This window comes from Pyxicephalus adspersus, chromosome W (genome assembly GCF_032062135.1).
Source record: "Pyxicephalus adspersus chromosome W, UCB_Pads_2.0, whole genome shotgun sequence".
NCBI classification, from domain to species: Eukaryota; Metazoa; Chordata; class Amphibia; order Anura; family Pyxicephalidae; genus Pyxicephalus; species Pyxicephalus adspersus.
In genome coordinates, this window is record NC_092870.1 from 3,526,960 (window position 1) to 3,544,542 (window position 17,583).

The 17,583-nt window shown below is 41.8% G+C and overlaps 1 protein-coding gene across 12 annotated transcripts in view; it reads right to left on the bottom strand.

The window, feature by feature from the left end:
- LOC140342913 (zinc finger MYM-type protein 3-like) overlaps positions 1 to 10,500 on the bottom strand; it is a 38,963-nt gene extending 28,463 nt beyond the window's left edge. For 4 of the 12 annotated variants that reach the window (XR_011923203.1, XM_072429280.1, XM_072429285.1 and 1 more), the window contains exons 1-6: positions 10,294 to 10,499; positions 8,935 to 9,359; positions 7,517 to 7,560; positions 738 to 810; positions 270 to 558; positions 3 to 180 (exon numbers count right to left, since the gene is read on the bottom strand). Coding sequence is in view for 10 of the 12 variants with exons in the window: in XM_072429280.1 (XP_072285381.1) it covers positions 3 to 180; positions 270 to 558; positions 738 to 810; positions 7,517 to 7,560; positions 8,935 to 9,235 (885 nt within the window). In the remaining 2 variants the exon portion in view is untranslated. Of the gene's footprint in view, positions 1 to 2; positions 181 to 269; positions 559 to 737; positions 811 to 1,375; positions 1,546 to 2,292; positions 2,880 to 7,516; positions 7,561 to 8,934; positions 9,360 to 10,260 lie in introns of those variants that run through there. The other 8 variants (XR_011923202.1, XM_072429281.1, XM_072429279.1 and 5 more) reach the window with 7 other exon arrangements.
- Positions 10,501 to 17,583: the final 7,083 nt, after the last annotated feature.

The window sequence follows — 17,583 nt, forward strand, 5'->3', positions numbered from 1 at the left end:
ACCTCTCCACTCTTGTGACAGATGCTGCATTTTATGATATCAGGAACATCAGAAGAGCTCTCAGAACTCGATCGGGGTTGTGCCTCGAAGAGGGACAGACAGGCAGAGGAGCAGAATTCCTGGAAAGATCCTCCAACACCAGTCTGGGCAACCACAGAGTCTTTGGAGTTACAAATATCGCTAGAATGATGAATAATAATGGCAGTACAGAGAGGTACAACAACAACACAATAAATAAAATATGCAAATTCCAGAGCTTGGACACTTACTTCTTACAAAAGGTACAGATCTTCTTGACAGGCGGTTTCTTGGAGAAGGTGGCGAGACATGCGGAGGAGCAGAAGAGTTGTGGCAGACCTTTACGCTGAAAGGCAGTCTGTCCTTTCTGCAGTGGAGTGCGGCACTGAGCACAAGACATTTTGGTGAGTGTTGGCTTAGGTGGCACTTGGTTACGCAGAGACCTGCGTGCTAGATGCTTTGTACTCGTACGGGAGGGAATAAAGTCTTCATCGTTTGGATCATCCACCATGGCATCAGAGTCTTCATCAGAAATCTGCACTGTGGGATAAACAGGAAATGTCAATATGGAAGCCAAGTGTCCCGAAGTGCTGTTGATACTCCATCATACAAAGACATTGGATATAATTCTGCTCTTCCAGTCATGTGGTAATTAGAGAAATTCATGCAGGAATATTGAAATTTCTATAAATTTATTAGGAAGGCCACACAACACTTACTGCTCTCAGAGGAGGCCAGCCCTTCAGCTCTCAGGCTTTCAGATCTGCGTGCTCTCTTACTCCGTTTTATTGCCTGAAAAATCAAAACAGCCTAATTAAAATATTTTAAAAATTAAAAATTTTAATAAAATAAAAAAAAAATTAAAAATAAAAATCAATTTTACAGTTATGTCATATTTAACCCTCACAATAAGTGGGTGATGACTTTTAATCATAATCATCATCCTCGGCTTTCTAAAGGCTCAAAACAAGGACAGACCTGAGAGCGGAGAAGATCAGATTACACACACCATACAGCCCCCTCCATTAAACAGAGCAATATTAGATGCATCATAGTGAATACAGCTATTAATAAAACACACATTTTTTGTAAAAATTATAAAATGATATCAAACATACAATTTCTGAACCTGCAAAGTGTAAATTTTAATTTTATATATAAATAAATAAATAAATAAAAAGTACATGAATGAAAAGAAATGTCTTTAGTCATGAGAAGGCTGCATAAAACAAGGTGTCTTATTTGCAGCCAACAGGTGGCACTATCTGTGCTCACATACATCTGAGAATGAAGTGGATTAACATAGTGCTGAGAGATTAGAACATTCATTTTAATTACACCAATTGTGCACGGTTACCTCTGGTGGTTAGAGGGCTAGAGACCCAGAACAAACTGGTAAATGTCCATTAGATGCCCAATCATCAACATGTATTTGCCCGAGTGGGCGTGTGTAATGATGTCATCAGCAGTACGGGTGTTGCATGTCATGTTCTGCAGCATAACAATGTGTACAAACCTCCATATCTCCTAAAAAAAGTCACAATGACTTGAAGTTTTCAAGGTACACAGGAAACCCTCATAGTTAGTACTAACCACAATTTCAGCCCACCAGATTTTAAGAATTTCAAGATATGGGGGTCAAAAGTGGAAAAAAAAAAAAAAAAACATTTGTGAAAACACAGCATTGGGGATGCGATTTCAAAAGCAAGTGCACCTAGATGTCCTAAATTAAAAACGCAAATTGGTGACCCCCAGGGCCACCTACTATGTTACACTGTCTGCTTCTCTTCTTTGAATCCCAATTTCTCCTAGAATGGTGGGGTGTACAAAACCAAAAAAGTAAGACACCTTTACATTATCACCCACTTCTAACACATTTGCACACCAATTGTGTGTAAGAAACTGAAAACATGTGGAGAGCATATGTGGCTAATATCCCCTAAAATGTCATCACTATGGTATTATTATAACAAACTCTGCCCATCAACACACACTGCCCTGTTACACATTACTGCCCCCTTCTAGCTCTTGCACCCCAATTTCTCTGGAATGGGGAGAAGTTAGAAATGAAAGTGTGGAGAACATCTGTGGTGAATATCTCTTAAAATGTCATCACCATGGTATCATTAGAACATAAACTCAGTTACACATTGCTGCCTACTTCTAACACTTGCACAAGGGTCCGCCCCCCCACACTTGTACATCTACATTAGATAAGTTTGTGGGCGGATCAAGTGAATAACATTTTTTTTCTTCACAAAAGTTTTGCGTTACCTAGATAACCTAGATAGGAGGCCACATCTGAAGTTGGACTAAATTCATACTGCCAGTAGGATTGCATTTGCTGGATTTACCCCTCACTTTGCTCTCACCAGGAACCACTGCTGTTTTGAAAAACAAACACAAACATATACACACATAAGCACTTGCCGCCCGTGACCAATCCCAGGTGCCCAGTCGTTGCCAGTAGTCACCCACACAAATCTGGCTGACTTTTTAGCTATAAAATAGGTAACTTAAGGTACGCTCATTTTACCATAAAAAACAATTATAATCTTTGGGCAACAAATTAACAATACAAATAAGCATTATAATCAGGAAGCGAGAGACAATGTAGAATAAAATGGTGGCAGTCACAACTTTGTCATAAAAGTGAGCCGAATAGCCCCCAGGTAACGGAAGACTGCAGGTGATAGGTTCTTTTTATGGTGACATCAGGTGCTCCCTCTGCACAGTGCTGCGTTTTCAACACAGATTGTATGTAATTGGCTTCCAGCAGGGGGCAGTGTATGACCGCTGTGAACCTGGATGGTCCCTCTTGCACTCCATGCTGTGATGAGTGTGTGTGAAGATTGGAGAATCTGCATGGATGAAAGGTTTACATACAAAGTAACAGCGGTGCTTTTGTAGTGGCCTTGTTTCAATATGTGCTGAGTGAGAGAAGCTGCGATCTGTATAAGAAATTTGTTATATGAGGCATCAAATAATCGGAAGGCAGAATCAGAATAAACTGGAGCTAAGACACAACCAATGAGCCCTTTCAGGGACCCCTTAACAGGGCAGAGATACAAATGTGATGTTTGGGGGATCCCTGGGCCCCCCAAAATTGTCACATTGGCTGTATTTGTTATGGAATCCAGAAAACATTCAGTCTGATCTTGGACCTGCTGGGTATTTGAGGTCCAGGAAGTTCACATATTGGGTGGACACCAAAGTGTATTTGGGCTGCAGGTTAGACCAGACATTTGGACAAGAGATCTCTTTAATAAAATGTTTTCCCAATTTAACCCCATAATTAACTATTCATTATTCAGCCCCAATTACCTCCTTCTTACTCTTCTCTCCTTAACCATTTCTTTGCTGCCGTTTTTCTTACCACAAATATTTATTTTTTGTTCATTTTATTGTCAAACTAATAAAAAGTTTCTGAGGCAGGGGCGGTGTGTCTGAGAGCAGGAGGATCAGTCAAAGAAGCAGACCCCAAAAGGAGTGTGGGCGATTCTGGCTGCAGGCCCTTGAGGGCATTACCCTAAAAAGGGGGGTATTGAGAGTTAAAGTGGTTGGAGGAAATTGTGTTTATGGGTTGTATATGGAAATTGTTGTATAATGTTTAAGTGACAAAAGAGTTGTTGTATTAATAAATGGCCAAAAAGGACAATTTCTTCCAAACAAGTGGTCTGTGATTCATTGGGGTTGATAAAGTAGGGAGTGGAAAGAATGAATCAGCGCCGCCAGGTCACGTGTTGTTTATCACCCTATGCTTGCTTCAGACACCTGTCTGCACTCTACACATATGCTCCTTGTTCTGCATTCTTTAGCATAATTTTGCACATTATCTGCATACTAGGCAATCAATTAGGTGCGCTGCACGATGGTGTAAAAAAAAAAAAAAAACACCTACAAGAGCATCAAATTTAACATTCACAGAGTTTTCATTTTAAAGTGTTAGAAGGTGTTAATGAGAAAGATAGAAATGAAAACCTTCCATCTACTCCAGGCCGATGAAAAAGTCTTAAGGGATGTTTTGTCTTATTAGAATGGATGCTTGACACACGTCACAGAGTTAATTATTTTGTTTTTGGTGTTAGATTTGTGGATAAAGACAATAAAATATTAACTCGGACCTTGGGACTAAAAGACATCACACAAGCAAGTATCTTCATTATTTAGTGGTGGGTGTTTTAGAAGATTTTGAATTAAAAAGACACAGGTTCTACGTATTGTGACAGATAACGCTTCAAATATGATGAGCACATTTTAAAAAAATGAATGAAGGAGATGAAGAAAGTGGCACACAAATATTAGAGGGTGACAGTTTTGCAAGCTTTGAAGAAAACAATCCAAGCTTATTACTATTCAGCATATGCATTGTGCTGTTCATAGTCTGCAACTAGCAATAAGTGACAGACTGAAAAATCACCATGCAGCTGGTCTAATTGGAGAGTTGAGGCAAGTAACTATTTCAGTCAGGAACCCTAAAAAAAGATGCTTTTCTGAAGAGACATGCTGGACAAGGAGCCATTCTGGATCAATCAACACGCTGAGAAAGCACTTATTTGACGATAAAGCGTTTGCTTGAGCTAAAAGACTTCCTTGAAGTACTGAACAATTAATTATTTTATATTGTATCTTCAATGAAGAAATGAGAGGGTCTTTTACTAGATAATCAGATCTTGTTTGCTGCCATTAATGTTGAAATAATGGGCTGAATTGTTGAGGGGTGACCAAATTGCTAAAGGAAAAAGAGGGACTCTGACATAGCAGTTTACATGAAGGGGTTACTACCTGCAACACCTGAACCACTGGATGAAGCTAAAAGCATCATCTTCAAATGAACTAAACTTTGAAGCCTACTTGAACAAAATGGGAACTTTCAAGAGTAAAGAAACAACGCTTAAACACAGAAATACAGCTGGTTCATGGAAACTATAGAAGCCATCCTTGTTTATCCAGACATCATTGGCCATGTGGCTAGAATTTTACCAGGAATGCTACCCACCCAAGTCAGCGTCGAAAGATTTCAGCTCTGGAAATAAACAAATCAGATTTACCAGCTTCTATGAAGTAAGATCTGGCAGAAGCAAATCTGTTTGAGAATAGCATAGTTAATTTTGGACCACATTGACCAACTATTTTATAGCTATATGCCAAGAAATAACATTTATGCTGTTTTAGTTTAAGTTTTTTGGGGGTTTATGTAGTTTAATTGATGGTTGTAAAGCAGCACGTGTAGTATTTTATATTTTTGAACAAATAAAGTTGCTCCTGATCCTCATATCTGCAAGTATTTTGTGTATAGCCTCAAAGAAACAATAAATCTGTTTTCATTTTTGTGTTTTTTAGTTTAAAATTCATGCATATAAACTATACTGGTTTACATGCTGACAATTACAGGCTGGACAATAGGGTAGAGGGTCAGCTTCTTGGCCAGTTCTTGTTCCTAAAAGCAGACCCCATCTTCATATAGCTTTACAATGGCTGAGTTTTGGTGGTGATGAAATGCTCTGTACGTTGTTTCAATCAACACGAACATTTAATAAATTAGAGGAGTCAGAGGTACCATAAAAGTTGCAGACGAAAAAAAAAAAAAAAAAAAAAAAAATTATACTATGTCCTTAAGCATATCATTTTGATCGTGCCATTAACACTTCCTGTTGCAAGCTGACAAATGTAAGCCACAGCCTCTGTCAAAGCCTGTCATGCAAGTTCCTTCAACTAGTTGTTTGGGTGCCTGATTGCTACACCCAATACCAGAAGAAATCCCCACCCCCATACCTGCATTCTCTCAACATTTCCACCTCCTCTGCAGAATTTACTAGTTTTGGTGAGCTGAGGAAGTGATGATCTCTCCTGGTCTTGCGACAGTACTTACGCCTAGTGATTGGCTACCATTTCTTGCTGGAGTTAAGTCTCTGTGTACTAAGAATAACATGAACAAAAAAGGGGCAGCCCAGAGACTCTCAAAATTCAACATTCCGCACAGGGCTAAGCCAGAAAGAGCAATAAATTGCGAGAAGGTGGAGCTATCACAGGTCCCCAACACACCAGAAGTTGCAGAGGACTTTCTTTCCTCCCAATATCTGCAGATCTGAAACGTACAAAATCTCCCATCCCCCAGGTCAGATCCCATTAATGCACCCGTTCCTTCACTCTTCTGTCTCCATAGAAACGCATCCATCCTTGCCAAGTCATCCCCCCCCTTTGCTTCTTTGTAGCATGTACATATTGCAGGGTGACCCCGATACTGGCATAATATAAAATCCCTTTGCAGGTTACACCTCTGCTGGGTTCCCTGTACCCCCTCCATTTATTGGTATTCTGGGACTTGGAATGGTGTGACCAGATAAAAACGGTAAAGATAAAAACAAAAAAAAAATATTCTGGATTGGTCACTGATATAATCAAATCACAGAAAATCTTGGGGGGTTGAGGTTTGTTTGACCAACCCTGATGCAACACGCATCGTTCATTCCAATCCACACACTATACACCCCCTCCTTCCCAAAGGGATCTGTTCTATCACTGCAATACCATCATGTCAGGAGGTCATATAGGTCCTCTCAGGTCACACCCCAAGACTAAAGAATGATTACCCTAAATGTTGCAGAGGTGGGAGAATGGGGTGGGGGTCTGAAGTTTGGTGAGAGAAAAGCTGTACAGGACAGCTGGTCTAATTTACACCCCCTTTAAAAAGGCCAGTCAAAGTTAAGCTACGTACACACTTCCAATTATTATCGTTGGAAAACGAACGACGAACGATCCTGCACAATATATACGAACGATCGTATAGCACCGATCCTGCACATAGAGATAACGACACGATCGTTCGTAGATATTGTACACACAATAGATATGATACTTTTTTACGAACGATTTTTTGCCCAATCGATCGTTCGTCGTTCGATTGGAACGATAAAAATTGGAAGTGTGTACGTACCTTTACTCTTTCACCTTGTGTCGGGAGACTGGTCTTGTCACCTTCCCCCCTTTAATTCAGACCGATCATGGCTGTTCTCTCTACCTGGATTGAAAGCTTTTTGGGTTACACCTAAACCAAATAGTTGTTTTGCATTTTTTCTAAAAACATTTTATTGAACCCACTAACAAGTCAGACAGACCCCTTCCTGGTCAGGCACCCCCCCCCCCCCTTCTCCTACAAGTCAGGATAAGGACACCAAGAGGTGTGGCTTGTTAAAACAATACAGTTTTGCCAGCACAGAGAAAAATACTGAAGACATTTCCTAAAAACATTTAAAAAGGACAACATGCAATTTGCAGGACTATAAGGAGTAAAATAAAAGTGGGACTTCCAACTGGGTTTTCGAGTTTTGGGATCATCTTCACATTGCTTGCAACACTCAGGACAGAGAACTGCCTAGAGTTCTGAACATGGTAAACCACATAGTGAACAAACACTTATAGCCCCTCCCCACCTTACTACAAAGAGAGGGACAATAACCCACCACAAACAAATACCAGACCCCCAAAGGATTCTTACCACAGGTTTTTCCCCTTCAGGGCCTTTATCGTCTTGATTGTCATCTGCAAGGCAAGTGGAAGAAATGACTGGATCTCTATCTATCTATACCCCAACAACACCATCAGAAGGATTGTACCATCTTTGTTCAAGCATTGTCTAGGGCCACCATCTACTTCCTGGACAAGAGATGTCAATTTATAGGGGACACAATCATGTAAAACACCAATATCTGACAACCCCTGCTCCATCCTCTCCCCTTCTGACTGCTACAGTCCAATCACTGGGGGAGAGGAGACTGAGGACATTCTGCAGCAGACTGATCACTAGCAGGGAGGGGACTGAGAAAAGGTTTCATCCCTTTAAAGAACAGCAGCAGTCACAACAATTTTACAACCCCCCCCCCTTAATGGCTTCACAGAAATAGCAATCAGTATTTACAGTCATTGTCAGGTGCAGCACAGACATACTCTGTCAATGTTTAAAGCTGAACTCTGAGCTGAGCAAGTATTGTCAGCATGAAAAAGCAACGCGAGTTACTGAATTTCGGGCAGCTTTGGATGTTCCTTCCAGATCTGTGCAGTCATCCAGTGTGACACTTCCTGTAACAGACCGGTCACTAGTTGCCTGGTCTTGTCCCCATTCTTCCAACTTCCTGTTTCAGCTGACAACACATTGGGCCTGATTTATTAAAGCTCTCCAACACTGAAGAGGATACACTTTCAACAGTGAAGCTGGATGGTCCCAGCAAACCTGGAATGGATCTGGTCCAGGATTCAAAACATTTGCCAGCAAATGACTGAAGAAATCCATTCCAGGTTTGCTGGATCACCTAGCTTCACTGGTGAAAGTGTATTCCCCCCAGCCTTGGAGAGCTTTCATAAATCAGACCCATTGCCTCTGCAAGAAAAATCCCCACAACTAGAGTTGTTAGACCAGCCTATAAGATTTCCTGTGCTGGACTACATATCGTCACCCCTCTCCGCTTGTATACATCGATTTCGCTTTCTCTGCTGCCTTGACCCCTAAAGCTTTCCCTTCAAACTGCATGTGGCTCTTGGGAGATGTAGTTCTGGGGGATGGGTCAATGAGAACCAAGTTTGTGGCGACAACAGGTAATTGTGATCTAGAGGTGGAAATGGAAATTTGGAGGTGAATATGGGACTCACTGGGTGCTTTTATAAATTTAGCTAATAGTAAACAGTACGCACCGGGGGAGACAGAATCACTGTCGGCATCCTCTGAGGACTGCCCTTCTTTACCGCTCGATTCTGAACCTGTGCTGATGCTGCAGTCAGCTTTGGAATTGGTACACGGTTACAGCAAAGTGCGTAGCCTAATCCTCCTGGACACTGTCTGCCTAGGCTGCAGTGAGTGGGCCCACTTTTCTGGCAGTTCGCCGGCAGCTTTGTCTTCTGGCAGACAGTTATTGCACTCACCTGTTTCCGAGGCGATTCGATCTCCGTTCTCTTCTATGTGCTGTAATCTGCAGCTCTTTGTATGTTCCATATCTGGCCTTTTCGCCATTTGTTCACCTACAAATACCACGTCGTCCTTGCCATCATTGGCTAGAGGGTCTTCGGCATTGTCATCCTGGGGAGGCGGGTCTTTTTTTCCTCCCTTGGTGTCCCCTTTTGTTTTCTTGTCCTTTTCTTCAGTAAGGTCCTCTACAGGTTGAGGGGTGTTGGACATGTCCTCCACGTTTTGGCTGTTGGTCTGTTTGCCCTCATCGCTCTCCATGGTAGTGGGCAGAGCCAGGGATGTTTATTTTATTTACTTTTTGGGGGGTTTCTTCTGGGAGATTCTAGCGAGTCGGGTGACGTACTTGTGTCCACTTAAATGAGACTACAAAAAGACACCCTACCTGGAAGAGGAGAGATTGGTGTTAGGATTGGTAATGGGCTCATAAAGAGAAGGACAATTCAGGGACCCTCCCTCTTTAAACTGACTAACAATGTAAGGGACCCTTCACTGATAACCAAAGTAAGGGGCACTACAGTCAATGACAAGTACTATTGAAAACAATTTTTGAGTTTAGTGGATGCACCTGTTGTGCAGACATCCACAAGTACATATTTTGTCATGTACCCCAAGCTGCAGATAAATATTTTTTAGCAGAAACCCCTTAGTTCTAAATTTTATCCTAAAGTAGCCCTGCCACCACTTTAAATACCAAAAAGCGGCCCAGCCAGATATGGAACCCATACTCCCCTGTACCACTGCCGAGCCACCAATCATTGGGGTCTGCAGATGGTAGATGGACCTCCTATATCTAGCAATTCCATGTGTGTTGGGACACCTGTTCTCTCCTTATGCTTTGTGGTTTCACCCACTGGATCCCGTGTCAGTAAAGGACAGAATGGGTCAGTTATGGGGACCCCCTGAAGGAAACCACATCCCACATTTGTGAATTCAGGAGATACTTCAGGAGAGACAGAAGATTGGTGGTACCAGTAGTGGGAGGTCAGCGATCTTTCATTTGGAGGCTTTTTTGGTTTGTAAAATACTCATTTTGATAGGCACCTTGACACCCATGAGTCACAGTGCCTTGTGTGCCAGGTGCCATTCAATCCTCTATCAGATACATTGCTCATACACTCTATCAGCCCCCCCCCCCCCCCCAGCAAATACACGATCACCATTTCCTAGCCCTAGTAAATATTGTGTGGCCCTCATTTACCCTGCAGCCCATCACCTCTTCTCCTATTATTTAGCTGTAATCCGTCCATCTTTTTACAACCCTCGTCACCAAGAGTGCTCCCCACCTCCTCGTTGTTATTATCCAGAACCCTCCCTACCGGCACTCGTTTCTCTCTCCGGGTGAGCCCCACGGTCCTTCGAGGGCAGACGTGGTCACGGAAATAGTCTCGTACACGCGTTCCCAAGCGCGCCCAATGTGGTTCCTTTAAGCACAGCCCAGATCCATCACGCCGCCAGCGTGACTCCGGAGCCAGAGGTTGCTGGCTGGTGGGTGTTTCTTAATTATCACCCGATTGGTTGTAATCTCGGAACCGTTCTCAAAGGGCGGGGTGTCGGACGCGCGACCGGAAATTCCTGATGAGAGGCGCATGCGCGTTCGAGGCAGGAACCCCCCACCTTTTTAAATCTGGGGTGCGGGCCTGAGAGCCGGGGGATTGGATAAACGGGTACAGCAACTCATTCACGCTGTTATCGGCCATAAATTATGAGTAATGAGTAAATTATGAGAATTATGAGTAGGCACCATAGTGGCCTTTGCAGTGCTTGACTAGTACACTATATACATAGAGTTTGCAAGTTCTACACGTTTACGTAGTTAGCTCCCATGTTCCATCCATATTCAGCGCCCAGAGCACTTCTATTTAAACATCATGCCTAACTAAAATCTAAGTGCCAAATATAAATTCAATGGGAAGTAATCCAGTGAATTACATCATCGTCCTCTACTAACATCACTGATGAATTCACCTTTATCTGCTTGCAATTACCCCACATAGGTACTTCGCAGTTAGAGTCAGAGGATAAGGTTTCTCCTTTTACCCTTTAGCACCCTTTTAGGTGGTTGGGACCTAGCCCCTTCCGTCTCGACCCACCCATCACACCTGTCTATTTCCACACTCTCTTATTAACAGGTGTGATAATCCCGTTCACCCTTCTCCCACCCCCGTCCACGTCCTACTGACCTAGTCTCCCCTTTCCCCCCCTTGTTCTTTTCATACAAACACACAATTTTAATCACATTTTCTCCAGTCAGAAATTCTCATAGGGGAAATTTTTCATTTTCAAACCAACAATTTTCCCTTTATTTGGAACCGATACTACACAACCTGGGTACACAGCTGTAACCCAGTAGCAAAAACCAAGGGAGGTTCCATTGCTATCATAGAACTCTCCCAATGACAGTATTGGACACTCCCCCCACAGGGCAGATACTCATTTGTTAAGTTCTCCTTGTGGGACAAGACTTAAGCTGCATACACACGTCAGATTTTTATCGCCCGATAATCGGTATCGGCCAGATATCGGGCGAAAATCTGGCGTGTGTACATACGGCGTCGTCCATCGTCCGAACGACCGTCCTGGCGGATCCACGGACGATGAACGATAACCGATCCTAATGAAAGGGAAGGGGGAGAGCGCGCAGCAGGGTGCCGCTCTGTCGCTCTCCCCCTCCCCTCTCCATAGAGCAGAACGGTGCTGTATGTACAGCACCGTTCATGCATCGTGTACTCCTTTGTCGTTGGAAAGGATCGTGAAAGATCCTTTCCAACGACAAAAATTGCACGTGTGTACGCAGCTTTATACAATTGCATCTATTTATGCTCTTAATCTTCAGCCTACTGTAGCAGCAGTTCAGTATTTACACCTACTGAGGGAGTTTTCGGAAGGAACTCTTATGATTGGGGGAGATTTTAATTGCTCTCTTGATCCATGTTTAGATTCCCCCTCAGGCAAAACCTCTATACCATATTCCAAGCTCAATACATTTAAAAACAAACTCCATGACCTCCGACATATGGCGTACTCTTCACCCTACAGACAAGGACACTTTCTACTCCAACCCCCACTGCACGTATTCCTGTATAGATTACATGTTTGTGAGTCATAGCATTTTGGACTGGAGCTTCCTGTATCTTCCATAGACAGTTGCCCTTGGTCTGATCATGCTTCCGTGTCCCTTACTATTCAGGTACTGATGGCAGGCCCCAGGGAATGGACATGGAAATGCAATGATTTCTTTTTCAAAGACTCTGTTTGTGCACGCACCATAGTGGACACTATATCAATTTTTTTCAAAGACCATATGTCAGATACTATATCCCTCCCAAACCAATGGGAGGCTCTTAAGGCAGTTCGCTGTGGGGTTTTAATACAACATGGCGCCCTAAAAAGATTAGAGCTCAAGCTATTTCTCCCAGATGGGATAAAATTAGATCCCTGGAGTGCTTACACAAACAGAACATGTCGTTTGATGTCTTTGTAGAATTGACTAAAGCGAGGAAACACCTCCTGCAACTGTACAACATGGCTCACCAAAAGTATAGAGACAAATATCACAGGATCTTGTATCAGTACAGAGATAAGTGTGGCAGACTTTTAGCAAGGGGGCTCCACCCTACAACACATAATACCTACATACCAACTATACGCAATCCACAGGGGGTTCCCACATCCATACCTTGTAACATTTTACAGGTATCCCAACAATACTATAGGAAACCTTTAAAATTTACAGATGACAAACGCATCTCCCCAATCCCTACAGGATTACATCACATCTACGCCACTACCAGAATTAGATGCAGACATTGTGGCGGGGCTAGAAGCACCCTTTACAGAGGAAGAAGTGGCATCTACAATTCGTTCCACGCCTGCAGGTAAAAGCCCAGGCCAAGACGGATTTACCCCAAATTTTACAAATTACACTTCTCAAACCTCCTACCTTTTCTAACGAGGGGTTTCTCCTCTAATCCTGATGACACTCCCTTTTCCACACAGAGTCTAGAAGCACATATAACGGTCCTTCCCAAACCTGAAAAAGACCACTTGCTCTGTTCGAAATACAGACCAATCTCATAATCAATGTTGATGCAAAAATATTCACCAAATTGTTTGCTAACAGTATATGATCATCATGATTCATAGTGATCGGGTAGGGTTCATATATGGTAGAGAAGCAAGAGCCAATACGATCAAAACAAATTTCTGTCTCAGGCTGCTAAACAATCAAAAATCACAATGTGCCTCCTGTCAGTAGATGCTGAGTTCCAGGCTTTGCGCCAAATTGGTTTAGGTCCCTTAATGTTAGCCCCCATCTCAGCGTTTTATGCCGCACCCCGATCTAGAGTAAGGGTTTATGGATCCCTCTCTGAATCCCCCCCCAATACACAATGGAACCAGGTAGGGGTGCCCTCTATCTCCTCTCTTATATGCACTGGTCATGGAACATTTAGTGGTTGCATTGAGACAGAATCCAAATATACAAGGCATGAAGCTAGGAGATTTTTTTTAATTGCAATTCACGCTTTATCGCGCTTGTTGTATTTGTAATATTTTTTTTATTGGGGTTATACAGCTACGGATGCCTACGCAGCACACTCACGCTATGGAGGTAATAAAGCCATGGCTCAGAAAAGATTTGCATACAGTGCTGAATTCAAATTAAAAGTGATCCAGTTTACAAAAGTGAATAGAAATCATGTTGCTGAACGTAAATTTGGTCCTTCTCCAACTGAGAAAACAATCAGAGACTGGCTACGGGAAGTAGAGACCTTACTGAAGATGCCACAGAAGAAGAAGGCCATGAGAGGCAAGTCCGCAAAATGGCCTGATTTGGAGAGGGAATTAAAGACATGGGTTGAAGAGCAAAGGGCTGAAAGGATCTGCTTCTACTTCTAGTTCCACGAATGCACCCTGACTTCCCCTGCACCAGAGAGACAGACGTCTGGTCTTATTACAACTCATGGAATTGTCTAGGGAGCTAACAATCCTACCATTCTTTTTACAGGTGTCTTTAATATAATCATATACACTATTCTTAGGTAATCCTCTTTTTATATCTCTGTCATCACAATATAAAATCATATCCTGAGAAAAATTAAAACAGGTCTCTGCTGCTGTCACATTAATAGTAGTTATTCTAATATTATCCCTGCTATATCCTAATTTCTGACATTCCCCACAGAAGTCATACAAGGGAATAAAAGATTGTGTATTTTTAGTCGTCGACCAGACTTCCAGGAGGGATTCATCGGGTGTAGGCACAGCAACAACACATGTTTTTATAAGGTCCCGTGGGCTCTGTAAATCTTCAAGGCACAATGAGCTAACATTTAAGGCATTTGCCATCCTGACTATACTATTCTGTTCAGAATGAAAGGGATCGGGAGCAAAAGGAACTTGCTCCTGAGCTCTTTTAGATATTGACCGATTATTCAGTGTACCACATAAGAAACACATCTCCTCTGGATGATAGATACAAGTAGTAATAAGCCAGACTGGCAAGAAAATGCAAAGATTAATAATTATCAACAGACAAACAAATCTCCCAGAATATTGTGGGGTCATATTCTTCAGCCTGTGGCAAGGCACTTTTCAGGGATTTCACACCTGCTTCACCCTCTTTGTCTCCGTTCGATACCGGAGTTTCAAGAAACCTCAGGGACCTTTTTCACTCTGCTAGCATAAATCCAGATTGGAGCCTCTTCTGTGAGAATCACTGTTCTGGTGACTGCTACCACTCGGGTGGGTGGTTCAAACGGGAACTCTATCTTTTTTTCGTCCTTTTGCCAGGTGCTGGACTATCACCACATCTCCTGGTTGCAAAGGATGCGTAGGCTCCTGTGGAGAGAAAGGAGAGGCACGAGCAACATTTTTCTCAACTTGATCTAAAGTTTCTACAAGTTTTCTCACATATTCTGCCTGTACTACTTCTAGATCCCCTTTTTCTATCACAGGGGCCTTTGGACCCCAAGGGGTGTGGAAAGGTCTTCCCATTAGGACCTCAAATGGTGAGTAGCCAGTATTCTTGTTAGGCTGCATCCTAATTTCTGCTAGGACTACAGGCAAAACTTTTTCCAATTAATAAACGTGCCTCCAGTAATTTTCCTTATTTTTTCTTTAATTGTTCTATTCATCCTTTCTACTATCCCAGAACTCTGAGGGTGGTAAGGGAGGTGGAACTTCCAGTCAATCCTAAGGGCTTTAGAGAGCTCCTTACATACTCTGGACGCAAAAGCTGGGCCATTATCTGAATTAATTTGAACAGGGCATCCCCATCTGGGGATAATCTCTTGTAACAAAATTTTTACCACAATTTGTGTGGTTTCATTTGTAGTAGGAAAAACCTCCATATCCCAATAACACACACGCACACAGTATGGTTCTAGGAATATACTCTAATCTTTACTTAACGAAGTGATCCTTTTATACAGACAAGGAGTGGTCATTAGTTACATACATCTATTTAAGTTTTAGTCATATATGGTGTTATTCGATACATTGTATTACAAAAGATTTTGCAATTTACAACATCTGTTTCCTTCAAACTGTAAAAACAAGAAAGAAGAAGTACAACTTCCCTACTGAAAAACATATATGGCTCGAGGTAGATCAGCTATTTTAACCCTTTAAGGGCAATCAGAATTCCTGTGTCTACAAAGATGGTCCAGCATGAGGCAAAAAGAATTGCTGGTGAAAAAAAAGTTACTGAATTCAAAAGGAGGACACAATTGGTGCTTCAGGTTCATGAAACGACATGGACTAAGCATGCCTACATGCACCAGACCTGCCAAAAAGGTGCCTGAAAGCGATCAGCAGAAGGTCTTTAAATTTCATTGTTTTGTAATTCAATGTCGGAAGACACATCAGTTTGAGTTGGGACAGATTGCAAATATGGACAAAGGTCCCCCTTCAATTTGCCTTCCTCGCCCCAATGTGCGTTTTTTTCCCTATGTTACCCTAGTTCAATAAATGTTTTAATATGGGCACTTTTGTCAAGGAAAATGTATCTATTTCTTAAAGAAACGTCAGCTGTTAGGTTAATATTACGATTATAGGAGAACAGACACAGACACCAAGTTGCTGTTCTAATTTATTCAGAAAAGATGGTGTGATTTATACAAAGTAAAGTATGTGGTACAGAAAGGTAATTAAAGGTTTGAAATGATAAGTGACTATTCAGGAATCCGGAGTCCTAAAACAATTTATTGCCCTGATATCCTGGAAATCTCTTCACATCTCCCCAGGTGACCATTCCCTTTGTTCCTATTAACACCTTAGATAAAAAGATAAACTACACTAGTTGTATAGGATGCTCACAACCCCCCACAAATATATGATATACATGTTCATGCTCAAGTAATTTCCTTGTTGCTGTTTTAGCAATAACTCTAGCTACCAGCCAGGCCTCAGGTCTTCCTGAAAACATGTCCACACATACAAGCACATATTCAAATGTTCCTACTTTTGACAGCTGTATAACATCTATTTGAAAGGAGTACTCTGGTCTAGGAGAGTGTCCACTAGATATTTTGACTACATGGTCAGGTTTATGGCATGAACAGGTAAGGCAAGAAAGTCTACTTTGCAGCAAAAGGTGTAAATCCATGAGCTATCTAGTTCTTCCGTACTGTGACAAACATTGCATTCTTACCTAAGGACGTCATCACATAGGGCTGCACAAAGCTCTCCCACTAATTAGGCATTTTAAATTGGCTTACCTGTAAATGTTATGTAATATCTGCCCTGCCATAGGGACTGTAGTCTTATGCTATGCCAAATGCACAGTGCTTATATGTTCAGGCAGTCACCCTGATTTATCAAGTGAATGCGCGTAAGTTTGCCACGCGCATATACATTCCTCATTACCGCGAGCCACTGTCGAGTGCTAGTGCAGTGGGGTCAAGAATCCACTAGAGTGATTAATTTTCAGCTGCGCAATTGAGGTGGGTCTGTTAAGCTCAGTCAATGGTGCTGTCATAGCAATCAGTTAGCGCTTACCTGGCCCCTGTTCTGTGCGCACCTACAGTCCATTACAGGTCAATTTAAATCTTTAGTGCTTGATTTTTTTTTTTCTATGTGCTAAAGTTTTATGTTACATTATACTAATTCAGAAAATTGGTTCATTTATATTTGTTTGATTTGTTGCAGTTGTTGTTTTAATACTTTTTTGTTTGGTTGCAACAGTGCAATCTAATTCATATCAAGCTGTATATACAATAACTGGCATTTTCATACTATCGTAAGATAATAATGTTTAAGAAAAAAAAGTTCCTAAGCATTTTTGATCTGATTTAAATTTGATTATAGTTTGGCTTTAGAGAAATTAAATATTTGAAAAAAATATTACATATAGTGATTTCACTTGTGTATGTAAAAATACATAATCTTCATTATTGTTAGCTTCATCTGTTGCTGCAATGTTTTGTGCCTGTTTGAAAATGATGGTCTCTATTGGTTAGTAATGTTGGTCGAATAGCTCACTATTCGATTCGGCAGCTATTTGCTCGAATGGAGCAAAATTATTCGGGTGGTCGAATGTCAAAGTCGAACACCATTAAAGTCAATGGGAGGAAAAATTCGGGTTTTTTTCAACACTGTGTAGAGCT